Below are 14,631 nucleotides of genomic sequence, written 5' to 3'. Positions count from 1 at the left end.
AATCCACTAACTTTAATCAGATTTTTCCAATTTTACTTATACTCATTGGTACATGTGAGTGTGAATATGTTTGCATGTGTGTATTGAGGTCTATATAATTTTATCACCTGTGTAGGCTCATGTATCCACTAACACCATCAAGATAATGAAACACTTTCAATACCAAAAGATCCCTTGTATTGAATGGTCAGATTTAAATAACTGTCCAAAACTTATCCTAATATGGTTTCTGGAAGTAAGAACTCATAAACTCACCCATCTGGCTAGGGCTTCTTTGATTGTTGTTGCTTTCGCCTTAAAAAGAGAAGAAAAAACAAGGTTATCTTTATTGGTGTGATTTGTTGGCTCAATTTTCATGCGACAATCATTAGCCCTGGCATCGACCGTTAAAAAGATTTCTTTTTTTGAGACTTTATATGAAAAGAGAATGTTTTAATTTCCTAAAATAAGAAATACTTAAATACCTCTCAGAGAAATTAAGGAAATCATGATGTACCATGTATTATCCTTTACTCTCACATGGTTTACAAAAAACAGAGCTGTCAACACTGATATTAAAATATATCTTATTTCATTATTCTAAGATTTATATCTTCCTTTACATTTTAATATCTTTGAAGTCTGGATACATCTTACAACCAGGAAAAATTTATAATTGCTGTAGCCAGGTAGCACTGATGAAGATTCAGAAAAAATATTAACCATCTTATTTAATATACATACCATATATATTCATTTGTATGTTTATCAAAGGATAACACATGATAAGAATCTATATGCGTAAATACGTTTAAAATAACTCTATCAATAAATACAAAATAAAATTTCTACGTGATAGGAAATTATGTCACAGTTTAATTCCAACTTCTTATTTTTCTTATTTTTAATTTTTTAATTGGAAGATAATTGCTTTACAAGGTTGTGTTGGTTCCTGGTGTACAACAACATGAATCATTACTTTTCTTTCTTAGAAGAAGATAAAATAATGTTATAATTTTTAATCCTTATAATCAATAGTATCTTAGATTCAATTTAATATGATATTAAAATCTTAAAACCTAAGAAAAGGAAGAACATCCTTTGAATCTTTGCTGGAGGTTATTTTATAAAAGAGAGAACCCTAAACAATAATAAAAGGAATTATGTCTCTGAAGTAAAGATGCACTAATAAATAACACAAGTTAAAAATAAACTATTAATTTAAGTAAAATAATAAAATTAGAGACAAAGAATGTAAAAATTGGAGGAATAGAACACTTAAAAGGAAACTTATGCTTAAAATACATTAAGTTAAAAATAAGAGAACAGGGAACTATATTCAATATTCTGTGATAAACCATAATGGAAAATAATATGAAAAGGAACATATATATATATATATATATATATATATATATATATAACTGAATCACTTTGCTGTTTAGCAGGAGTAAACACAACATTGCAAATCAACTATATTTGAATAAAATAAATTTTTAAAAATAAGAGAAAGCAAGAGATAGAAAAAAAATAAATTAAGCATTAAAAATATTTGGAAAAGTACATCATGAAGGCAGAAGGAAACAGAAAGGAAGAAATCAATGAAAAACAGACTGAGAAGAAAAAAGACGAACAAAACTAAACGCTAATTCTTAAGTTTCTGGCAAGCCTGACTGAGCAAAACAGAGAGATATACAAATTAAAAATACAGAATAAATAAGGAGAGATGACACAGATACCACAGAGATTTTTAAAATAAAATATTATAATTTTGAAAACCCAAAGTATACATTTCTAGAAAAAAAAATGCCAAAACTCACAAGAAGAATCAGAAAATATGAATAGATCAATAACTATTTGAAAATTAAAAAGATAATCAAAGAGATTTACCCACACCCTCCTCCCCTAAAGCCCCAAATCTAGATAAACTGCAAATAAGTTCTACCAACCTTTCAAGGAGCAGATATTCCTTGTTATGCAAGTTGTTTCAGAAACCAGGAAAAAAAAAGAAGGAAAGCTGCCAACTTATTTTATGAGACTAGAATAATCTTGATGCTATAACTAGATAAGGGGCCCTCTTTACTTCTCAAAACAGATTTGAAAAATCTTAGATGCACAATATTAGATTTCCAAAGCCAATGGTGTATAATGATCATGATCAAAAATGGCTTATGCCAGGGGCATATAGATTGTTTAACAACAGAAAAATCTATTACAAATGTAATCCATTTATTAATGGATTAAAAGTGGGAAATTACATTTACTTCAGTAAGTGCAGAAAGAGCATTTGATAAAGTTCTACCTCAGATATTAAAAGCTTTTAACTAAGGGTTAAAGCAAAATTCCTTATTTGATAAAAGCTATATATCAAAACGGAGAAGGAAATGGCAACCCACTCCAGTATTTTTGCCTGGAGAATCCCATGGACAGAGGAGCCTAGCAGGCTACAGTCCATAGGTCGTGGAGAGTCGGACACGACTGAAGCAACTTAGCATGCATTCATGCATATATCAAAAAGCTCTAACCAATACCAGCTTGAATAATAAATTCATTAATTTGAGCAAATATTCACTGATTACCTCCTATATACCAAGCATTCTTCCACTTGCTTCAGATATATCAATGAACAGAACAAAGATTCCTGCCTTACGGGAATCTACATCTATTGCTAGGAGACCGATGGTAACTGATATAATAAATAAATAGATAAGTCATATAGCATATTAGAAGGTGATAATTACTAAGGAAAAAGAAAAAGCTGAGCTCGGTAAAGAGTATCAGGATGTGTGTATATGTGTATGGTGGATATTTATTTTAAATAAGGTGGTCAAGGTGAGCCAAATTGGGAAGGTAACAAAGTATCCTCAAACTCCTAGAAGACAACGTAGGCACAAAAGGTAAAAGAAATAAAAACAAAAACAAACAAATGGGACCTAATGAAACTCAAAAGTTTTGCACAGCAAAACCACCATAAACAAAACAACCTGTGGGTTGGAAGAAATTATTTGTAAATGATGTGACTGATGAAGGGCTTAATTTCCAAAGTATACAAACAGCTCATATAAGTCAGTAACAACAACAACAACAAAAATTCAAGGACTTCCCTGGTGGTCCAGCGGTTAAAACTCCATGCTTCCACTACAGGGGGCATAGGTTAAATTTCTAATTGGGAAACAGGATCCCACATGCTGCATGGTATGGTAAAAAACAAACAAACAACCCACTGAAAAAAATGAGCAGAAAACCTAAACAGACATTTCTCCAAAGAAGACATACAGATGGCCAATAGGCACGTGAAGGATTTTCAACATCACTAATTATTAGAGAAATGCAAATCAGAACTACAAAGAGCTATCACCTCACATGGGTCAGAACAGCCATCATTGAAAAGTCTATACTGATTCACTTTGCTGTCTCCTGAAACTAACACAACACTGTAAATCAGCTATGTTGTTGTTGTTGACATTGTTACTCAGTTGCTAAGTTGTGTCTGACTCTTTGTGACCCCAGACTGCAGCATGCTTGGCTCCTCTGTCATCCACTATCTCTTGGAGCTTGTTTTGCCTTCAATCTTTCCCAGCGTTAGGGTCTTTTCCAATGAGGTGGCTCTTCATATTAGGTGGCCAGAGTATTGGAGCTTCAGCAACAGTCCTTCCAATGAATATTCAGGGTTGATTTCCTTTAGGATTGACTGATTTGATGTCCTCAAAGTGCAAGGGACTCTTAAGAGTCTTCTCCAGCACCATAATTTCAAAACCATCAACAATACTTCAACAAAAAAATTTTTTTAATTTAAGTCCACAAATAATAAATGTTGGCAAGGGTGTGGAGAAAAGAGAACACTCCTGCCCTTTTGGTGGGACTGTAAATTGGTGCAGCCAGTACAGAAAATGGAATGTTCTTAAAAAAACAAGAAAGTGAACTACTATATGATCCAGCAGCCCTACTCCTGGGCATATATCTGGAGAAAACCATAGTTTGGAAAGATATATGCATTCCAGTGTTCACTGAAGCACTATTCTACAATAGCCAAGACATGGCTAAATGTCCATTGACAGATGAATGGATAAAGATGTGGTATATACATATGTACAATGGAATACAACTCGGCCATGAAAGAATGAAATAATGCCACTTGCAGCAATATGGATGGACCCAGAGATTATCATGCTGAGTGAAGTAAGCCAGACAGAGAAAGACAAATATCATATAATATCACTTATATGTGGAACCTAAAAAAAAATTTACAAACTAACTTATTTACAAAACAAAGGTAGACTCATGACATAGAAAACAAACTTACGGTTACCAAAGGGAAAAAATGGAGGAGAGATAAATTAGAAATTTAGGAGCAACATATACATACTATTTATAAAATAGATAAACAACAAGGTCCCTGTTTAGGACAGGGAACTATATTCAATGTCTTGAAATAAACTATAATGGAAAAGAATATGAAAAAGAATATATATATATATATATACACGTGTAACTGAATCACTTTGCTATATACCAGAAAACAACACAACATTGTAAATCAACTATACTTCAATAGAAAAGAAAAAAGTATTCTCTTTAAGATCCCAGACACATCAAGGATGCCTATCTCCTATCATTGCCACTGTTTAACATGGTACAAAAGATCTTTATCAATATTACACTAAAAAATAAAACTATGTGTAGATGATCATCTGTGTAGAAAATGCAATAGAATAAACTAATAAATACTAGAATACAGCAAATGCAGGACACTGTTGACAAGTTAGAAAAATTGAGAGATATTTTCAAAATAAAACCAACGAAAGACTAATATCTAGAATATACAAGGAACTACGGAAATTTAAAAAACAAATTAAAAAAAGGGAAAAGTTGGCAAAAAATATATACAGAAAATTTACATAAACTGAAATCCAGATGATGACTAACAATGAGATATTTGAACTCACTAAAAATCAGAGAAATGCAGTAAAACAATGGGATACTAAAATACATCCTCATATAGGCAAAAGTCAGAAAATTGGTGAGAATGTAGAGAAATAGAAACTTTTATGCATCACTGAAGGTAGTAAGAAATAGTATAGCTGTTCTGGAACCCAATCTGACAGTGCCTAGGGAAATTAAGTATGCAGAGACCCTATGATCCCACAATCTCACTCCTGGGTATATTTTCCTGGGAAATCCTTGTTGTTGCTTTAGTCATTAAGTCATGTCCGACTCTTTACAACCTCATGGACTGTAGCCTGCCAGGCTCCTCTGTACCTGGGATTTCCCAGGCAAGAATACTGGAGTGGATTGCCATTTCCTTCTCCAGGGGATCTTCCCAACCCAAGGATCAAACCCATGTCTCCTTCTTTGGCCAGCGGATTCTGTACCACTGAGTCACTAAAGAAAAGTGAAAGTGAAGTTGCTCAGTCATGTCCGACTCTTTGCAACCCCATGCATGGACTGTAGCCCACCAGGCTCCTCCGTCTATGGGATTCTCCAGGCAAGAATACTGGAGTGGGTTGCCATTTCCTTCTCCAGGGAATCTTCTTGACCTAGGGATCGAACCTAGGTCTCCTGCATTGCAGGCAGACGCTTTAACCTCTGAGCCACCAGGGAAGCCCATAGAGAAATCCATGGATGGATCCAAAAAAAGACACTTACAGGAACACTTTCAAGTTGGAAGCAATCAAGTTATCCATAAATTGGTCTATAAAATGACTAGTTCCCCTATAGGTAGCAGGAGTTAAAACCTGAAATACCTAAATAACCAGTGGACATCATTAATGGGTAAAGCTGGCCATGCAAAGAGGATAACCACTATTCGGTTCTAGAAAACCACTGGCAGGTGGGACTTGGGACCAGGGTTACCCTAATATCACATTTCTTCAAATATGAAAACTCTTGTTAATTGAAAGTAACACCCTTACTTTATATACCATCAGGAAAGAAAATATGCTGCCAATTATATCACACCATCATATTTCAGTAACACAAAAATATGAAAAAAGATGTGTCTGATAGTAAAATATGGTATTTCGGATTTTTCAGAGAAGCCAAAAATCTGCATTTTGGTGTAAAATATGATCATTTTTAAGACACTAGAAGCTAATTTTCTTAAATAAAAAACTATGTGGGACAGTATTTATAGAGGGCCCCAAAACTACAAGCTTGCAGCTTCAGCGAGCTTCACTTAACTACGAATTCCGATTCTCTATTTGAAGATTTTCAATAATTTTTACGGTTCCTACTTTCAGAATTATTTAGGGCCAGTTATTTCTTCACCTGAATATAAATCTATGTTCCAGAATTTTTAAACTTTCCTTTTTTTTTCCTTCAGCTAAATGGTTGTGGAATATAGTAAGAAATGTAGAAGGGAAACTACTTTTAAGAGTAGAATTTAACCTGGTGGCTGAGGGCAGGCATGTTTTCCTCATCATTTGAATTTCCAGGGTTCAATTTCTGCTCACTTCAATAGCAGAAAATTAAACTTATTCTTTATAAATATTTTGCATTGGAAAAGACCCTGTTGCTGGGAAAGATTGAAGACAAAAGGAAAAATAGATGGCAGAGGATAAGACAGAGAGCCTCATGGACTCAATAGACATGAGTTTGAGCAAACTCTGGAGAAAGTGAAGGACAGGGAAGTCTGGCCTGCTGCAATCCATGGGACTGCAAAAAGTAGGACACGATTTAGCAACTGAACAACAGTAAATATTTCCATTAGGCAGGACAATCACATACCTTGCTAAATAGCTTTGGTTGGGTCTTTAGCCAACCAACAACTTAAACTACTAGTTGAATCTACCAAGTATGTAAGCAAGACAGTGCTCACTTTAAGTAGGAAATGAACATCACTAGGTAAAATCATTACTTCATAAAGAGATTTGATTGGATAGACCACCGACAGATTCAAGCCTAAGACAGCAATATTTCTCAAAGTGTCAGGAGGAGCTCTCTAATTTTAGTCACTTGAAATGCACATTTCTGAAGAACCCCACTTATGTTAAAAATTCATAATCAGCACTTCACTTTAGTCCAAAATCATACTTATGCATACTTAAATTTGAGAAACACTATCCTAATATGTTCTATCAGAGAGGGTTTTACAATGTTTACTAACAACTGAACTGAGAGTCGTTCAGAGTGGAACATGGTGACATCACAGGTTTATAAACACTGCAGCAACCAGTGTTACACACAATCTCTCCTAATCAACCCCACCCTCCATCTCGCTTGGGGGTGGGAGGGTAAATTGCTTATATTAAAAAGATATCCTTATTCACACTCTCCCTTCCATCACTTGTCCCACTCTAATCCGCTCTTTTTCGAGAATTTTCTGCTCTTTGCCCTGCCTTTTCTCTGCCCGGGCCGCCCTCACCCCCAGACAACCCAATGGCAGGGCTTCTCTTTCGCCCCAGGCCTCTGAATCCACCGAGCAGGCATCCGCTACTTGCTCCCTTCCGGTGTTCGAGGATGTCCCCCACCGTCAACCCTCCATAGTTACCCTTTTTCACTTCCAATCTACTTGCAGCTTTGGCTGCGAGGCCTAGAGGGTACTTACCATTCCGGCGGTTGCTACTGTCACTGCTCTGGTTGCTAGGGTCCGCCGGGGTCAGTGCGCACGCGCACTTCTCGGAGCTCGCGTCGGATTCCCTACACCGGCAGCCGTCTTTTCTCTCCGCCCTCATGGTGGCGCGAGCGGGGCATTGTGGGACCGTGCGAGCGTTCGCCCCGGTCGTCTCGTTCTGCGGCCCTCGCTTCCCAGGGACTGCATCGTAGCTGAGAGTGATTTAGGGAGCTCAGGAGCTTAACCTCGTAGAGAGGTGGGGGAGATATCTTTTTCTCTTGTGAAAGTAGTTTCAGGCTAATCTGGAGTGACGTAGGTGCTTAGAGTTTAAAGCTTTTAAACCTCCCTGTAACAGTTCCCTCCACTCCCTAGCCCAACCCCACCCCACCCCACCCCACCCCTCTCAGGGTTGTCTCAGAGCACAGGCTTTGGGTGCCCTGCTTTGTGCATTGAACTTTCACTGGCCATCCCTTTTCCGTATTGTAATGTACATATTTCAATGCTGTTGTCTCAAATCATCCCACCCTTGCCTTCTCCCACTGAGTCCAAAAGCCTGTTCTTTACATCTGTGTCTCCTTTGCTGCCTTGCATGTAGGATTGCCAGTACCGTCTTTCTAAATTCCATATATATATATGTTAATATACAGTATTTGTTTTTCTCTGACTTCACTTTATATAATAGATTCTAGTTTCATCCACCTCATTAGAACTGACTCAAATGCATTCCTTTTTATAGCTGAGTAATATTCCATTGTGTATGTGTACCACAACTTCTTTATCCATTCATCTGCTGATGGACATCTAGGTTGCTTCCATATTGCTATTGTAAATAGTGCTGAAATGAACATTAAGGGTACATGTATTTCTCTTATTCTGTGGGATTGTTGGGTCACATGGCAATTCTATTCCCAGTGTTTTAAGGAATCTCCACACTGTTCGCCATAGTGGCTGTACCAGTTTGCATTCCCAGCAACAGTATAAGAGGGTTCCCTTTTCTCTATACCCTCTCCAGCATTTATTGTTTGTAGGCTTTTTGATTATTACCATACTGACTAGAGTGAGATGATACCTCATTGTGGTTTTGATAAAATAACCTCAGATATGCAGATGACACCACCCTTATGGCAGAAAGTGAAGAGGAACTAAAAAGCCTCTTGATGAAAGTGAAACTGGAGAGTGAAAAAGTTGGCTTAAAGCTCAACATTCAGAAAACGAAGATCATGGCATCTGGTCCCATCACTTCATGGGAAATAGATGGGGAAACAGTAGAAACAGTGTCAGACTTTATTTTTTGGGGCCCCAAAATCACTGCAGATGGTGACTGCAGCCATGAAATTAAAAGATGCTTACTCCTTGGAAGAAAAGTTATGACCAACCTAGATAGTATATTCAAAAGCAGAGACATTACTTTGCCGACTAAGGTCCGTCTAGTCAAGGCTATGGTTTTTCTTGTGGTCGTGTATGGATGTGAGAGTTGGACTGTGAAGAAGGCTGAGCACCGAAGAATTGATGCGTTTGAACTGTGATGTTGGAGAAGACTCTTGAGGGTCCCTTGGACTGCAAGGAGATCCAACCAGTCCATTCTAAAGGAGATCAACCCTGGGATTTCTTTGGAAGGAATGATGCTAAAGCTGAAACTCCAGTACTCTGGCCACTTCATGCGAAGAGTTGACTCATTGGAAAAGACCCTGATGCTGGGAGGGATTGGGGGCAGGAGGAGAAGGGGACGACAGAGGATGAGATGGCTGGATGGCATCACGGACTCGATGGACGTTGAGTCTGAGTGCACTCCGGGAGTTGGTGATGGACAGGGAGGCCTGGCGTGCTGCAATTCATGGGGTTGCAAAGAGTCGGACACGATTGAGCGACTGAACTGAACTGAATAATGAGTGATATTGAGCATCTTTCCATGTGTTTATTAGCCAGCTGTATGTCTTTGGAGAAATGTCTGTTTAGGTCTTTTGCTGTTTTTGATAGGGCTGTTCATTTTTCTGGTATTGAGCTACTTATATATTTTGGAGCTTAATTCTTTGTCAGTTGTTTCATTTACTGTTACTTTCTCCCATTCTGAGAGCTGTTTTCACCTTGCTTATGGTTTCCTTCATTGTGCAAAAGCTTTTAAGTTTAATTAGGTCCCATTTGTTTATTTTTGTTTTTATTTCCATTACTCTAGGAGGTGGGTCATAGAGGGGCTTGCTGTGATTTGTGTCAGAGTTTTCTGCCAGACAACAGGCTACTTTAAAGCTATATATATACAATGGTTTTATATTCCAACCCCTCCCCCATCCATAAGGAAATCACTAGGAAATGGGAAAAAATTATGAAAATTAGCACTAAAGAAATAGAAATGATTTGAAGTCTTAAGTCCTGGTAAATCTTAAAAAAGTTTCTGCAGGTTCTGAGTTATAAAAGTATAATACTTCATTAAAAAAAATAAGACATTAAGCTTTAAAAGGCCCTTTGACTTCTCAATAAACTTAAGATTCAGTCAAAATTACTGACCAAAATCTGTAATTAAACTAGGTTTAAATTACTTAAAAGTTCTAATGAAGGTGTAATATAAAGTGAACAGTATGGGTGGAAAGGTAGTAAAATATCAAATTAATATCCTCCTAATGTTGGCCTGCTATTTCTCTTTCAACACCCCTACTAGAGATTATGTTATTCAATCACCACTTTAAGAGAATTTCCCAGCCAATTGCTTCCTACTATTTTTCTGATATATACTTCTGTGTATTAGAATACAATTAAAAGTGCCAAATACATATAAGTACAGAAGAAGAAACAAGAACATTAGGACAAACTAAAGGCCCAAGAACAAACTAAAAGGCCTAAGAATTCCAGTGCCAGAGACCATTGCTAAATTCTCAAATCTAGAAACAAGTTGTAGACTGTACATATTAAGGTAGTGCTATTACAAGGTGGTTTTCTCAACATTCAGATATCTCAGCATATCTCATGATCTGCTCTGTTTAAAATCAGATAAATCTCAATCTTCTAGATTCAAGATTAGGTCCAGAAAGACTAAAGCAAACTATGAAAAAGACATAACTACAGACCCTCAAATCATCTGGCAATGGAATTTTCCAGCCACAGGCTTCAGAATTCTAATGTGATTATCACATTAAATAAAACTGAGAATTTTATTTCAATTCATTAATTCCCATTATGGAAATCTGTGAGGACTTTATAGGCTATTTCCAAAAAATCCTACCCTCTCTCATCCCCTAGCTATGAAAATGTTAAATCTCTCATTTAAATGATTCTTAGTTGTTCCTGAGGATCCTGAGGGTGAGAGGAGGGGATATGCCATACTGGGCTCTTAAAAACTCAGTTATTTCACTCACTGATTCACTCACCCAGCCTGTGTTTATAAAGGTCAGAGTTAGAGCTCAAAGAATTTGACTGCACCCTGATTTTAACATCAGCTAACTGTCTGATTTGATTAAAACACTTTAGGCCTTGGTTCCTCATTTATATAAATAAGCTGTTCTTTGACCTATGAAATGAATAACACAACAGTTTTCTCATCATGGTGAAGATCTCCACGACATAAGAGTATGTCAGAATCAACAAAAAGGTCATCTTTACCTTAACATGAAAAGTATGCAGTATGAAAGCGTGAACAATATACTGTGACCTCAGTCACTTTGTGTCTTGAACAGATATCACTGTCAGACAATATTTGTGTCCACTATTCTCACCATTTTAACAAGAAATGATAATGAAAAAAGTTAAATTTACACAAAGCGCCACCTAGCAGAGATAGGCAGACAAGCATTTAACGCTAGAAACTAAAGCAATTTTAGAAAACATTCAGAAAACAAAGATCATGGCATCTGGTCCCATCTCTTCATGGCAAATAGATGGGGAAACAGTGGAAACAGTGTCAGACTTTATTTTGGGGGGCTCCAAAATCACTGCAGATGGTGACTGCAGCCATGAAATTAAAAGATGCTACTCCTTGGAAGAAAAGTTATGACCAACCTAGATAGTATATTCAAAAGCAAAGACTACTTTGCCAACAAAGGTCCGTCTAGTCAAGGCTATGGTTTTTCCAGTGGTCATGAATGGATGTGAGAGTTGGACTGTGAAGAAAGCTGAGCACTGAAGATTTAATGCTTTTGAACTGTGGTGTTGGAGAAGACTCTTGAGAGTCCCTTGGACTGCAAGGAGATCCAACCAGTCCATCCTAAAGGAGATCAGTCCTGTGTGTTCATTGGAAGGACTGACACTAAACCCGAAACTCCAATACTTTGGCCACCTCATGCGAAGAGTTGACTCATTGGAAAAGACCCTGATGCTGGGAAGGATTGGGGGCAGGAGGAGAAGGGGACAACAGAGGATGAGATGGCTGGATGGCATCACCGACTCGATGGACATGAGTTTGAGTGAACTCTGGGAGTTGGTGATGGACAGGGAGGCCTGGTGTGGTGTGATTCATGGGGTAGCAAAGAGTCGGACACGACTGAGCGACTGAACTGAACCAAAGAACAAACCTGCAAGATGTATGCTAACAGGGAATAACTTCTGCCTCACTAGAAGTTAGGAAGATGGGCACCTGGCAGAAATACCCAAGCAAATTAAATTTAAATCTCGACCACGGTTTAGAGGAATGAATGTCCCATCTGATATCTAGGCGGCAAAACAAAGGAAATAAGGCACTCGCGTTATTTTCAGACGACAAATTAGGTAGCAAAGCAAGCTAGTTTCGAAGTCCTGTCCTGCAATCCACTGCAAGGCCCTGTGCGTAAAAAGCTGTACACACCAGGGGGTAGCAGGAAGCCGCGTAGGTGGCCGGCCACCCCGACCCCCGAGGGCCACGCGGCTGCGGCTGGAGAACCGGTGCTGTTCGCTGGAAGAGGCGAGCGCCAGGGCCACCTGCACTGCCAGCCACCACGGCACGGGGTGGACTGTCGCCTCCACAGGGAGGAGAGTTTTCATTCACTGCCCTGGGCATCCTTGGGGAGGCAGGGATCCTTCAAGCCGGTCGGCATAAGGCTCCACAGAAGCCCCCTGGGCTGCAGGCCCTGTGAAGTCGCCGCCCAGAGCTTGGAGCTTGGTCTCTATCCGAGCCCAACACACCTCCTCTCCCTCGGCCGTCTGCTTTATAGTGGGCAGGCGAGAGGACGAGGCACCCTCGGTCACTGATCCCCCCCCACAAAGAGCACCCTTCCTGGAGCCTAAGCCTTCCCCTTTAACACCCAGAAACTCATTGGTGAGCCCAGTCTTAGGCGTCGCAGCCTTTTGAAAGGAAGGGAATGACGTGGACACAGACCTCCGAAGCTGGACGGGGTCTCGGGGGTTCGAAGTGCAGCCAGCCACTGGGTGCCAAGATCTTGGGGCTTGGACCACAGCGAAGCGTAAGTGGCTTGGTGCCAGGGGAGCCGGGCCCAGTAGGCGGGGCGGGGCTGAGAGGGGGCGTGGCCTGACGGCGTGCAGCGGGTAGGGGCGGGGCCCGGAGAGGGGCGGGGCCCGGAGAGGGGCGGGGCAGGGGCCCGGCCCGGCGGGGCAAGGATCCGGCCCGGCGGACAGAGCCCGAGGGGCAGAAGCAGGCAGGTGGGCCAGAGGACCTGGGTTGGCTCCTGGGGCTCCGTTCAGCAAAGGGCCGCAGGAAGGGGTGACTTAGGAGGGCCCGGGGTCAGTTGAGCTTTTGGAGATCCCAAAGTGGATCCGTACCCTTCGAAGTATCGAGAATAGGAAGTTAATGATTTCTGACAGAAAATGCCGCCTCTAAAAATCCCTTTCTGGCAGTCGGGGACACTGTTTCCTAAACCTAGTTAAAGGAGGCTACACGTACTAGTGGAGAAGGAAATGGCAACCCACTCCAGTATTCTTGCCTGGAGAATCCCATGGGCAGAAGAGCCTCGGCAGGCTACAGTCCATGAGGTCGCAAGAGTCGGACACGATTTAGCGACTAAACCACCACACGTACTAGGCTCCGCCAAATTCCTTCTCTTGCTTGAAATTATTTTTCCAAGATTAAGCAAGACTTAAAAAGAAAAGAAGGTAAGAAAAAAAGACTCCTGAAGTTAGATTTAAACGTTTCAGATGAGGTAGAGTACAGAGGTATACGCTGTGGAAATAATCTATACTGTCCTGTGGCCTGGCATAATTATTTAAACGTATATTTTTATATGCAGGGGGAAAAACTTACATTATATGACATTTGTGGGTTTTTTTTTTTTAAGAAAAAGGCGTTGAAACCATAAAATATAACCATGTTTCTTCATTCATACACATATTTGTATATATATCTATATAACATGGTTCTGGAAGGCTACACTTCAAGTTAGTAAGTATCTCTGGGAGAAGAGATCTCTAGTCTTTCCCATTCTGTTGCTTTTCTCTATTTCTTCGCATTGATCACTGAGGAAGGCTTTCTTAGCGCTCCTTGCTGTTCTTTGGAACTATGCATTCAAATGGGTATATCTTTCCTTTTGTCTTCTCTTCTTTTCTTTTCACAGCCTCCTCAGCCTCCTCAGACAGCCATTTCGCTTTTTTGCATTTCTTTTTCTTGGGGATGATCTTGATCCCTATCTCCTGTACAGTGTCACAAACCTCTGTCCATAGTTCATCAGGCACTGTCTATCAGATCTAGTCCCTTAAATTAACCCAAGTAAAAGCATTCTATTAAATTGCTGTGTCACAAAAGATGTGTGGATGTGTAACCTTGAATTCTTTTTGGTACAACCTCATTTTCAAATATGCGTCTTATCCCACTTATCCAATAAATAAGATAGTAATTATCATGTATTCTGATTCATGGATGGAAAATATTTGCCACAGAAAGCACATAGTTACTGGATCAACAATCCTGTCTTTTTGAAAAGTACTTGTTTAAAGTCTGTCTTTGGACAACATATAGCTGACTCCCAGTTTTAGAAAACAACTAAAGTAATTTTGACTTCTGCTCCCCACATTCACCATTAAAGTGACATGAATGATGGATTTTATGCACCTCAGCATGTACCACCTGAAGAAAGAGAGTGCCTTCGACGAGCTTTTACCTTCCCAATGTTCAAAGACCATTTAAAATGAATGTACACAGTAGCTTAATCATGATACTCCAAAGGAATTAAGATGTGTTTATGGCTTTA

At 39.3% G+C, this 14,631-nt stretch overlaps 1 protein-coding gene across 1 annotated transcript in view; it reads right to left on the bottom strand.

The window, feature by feature from the left end:
• The window catches only part of DNAL1 (dynein axonemal light chain 1), a 38,526-nt gene extending 30,948 nt beyond the window's left edge, over positions 1 to 7,578 (bottom strand). Inside the window, exons 1-2 of the mRNA XM_004010777.4 lie at positions 7,526 to 7,578; positions 256 to 294 (exon numbers count right to left, since the gene is read on the bottom strand). Of these exons, the coding sequence (XP_004010826.1) occupies positions 256 to 294; positions 7,526 to 7,528 (42 nt within the window). The 5' untranslated portion in view covers positions 7,529 to 7,578. The remainder of the gene's footprint in view (positions 1 to 255; positions 295 to 7,525) is intronic.
• Positions 7,579 to 14,631: the final 7,053 nt, after the last annotated feature.

Source organism: Ovis aries, chromosome 7 (assembly GCF_016772045.2).
Source record: "Ovis aries strain OAR_USU_Benz2616 breed Rambouillet chromosome 7, ARS-UI_Ramb_v3.0, whole genome shotgun sequence".
Lineage (NCBI taxonomy): Eukaryota > Metazoa > Chordata > Mammalia > Artiodactyla > Bovidae > Ovis > Ovis aries.
Note: the sequence above shows the minus strand (reverse complement) of the source record. Positions and strands in the feature narration are given on the sequence as shown.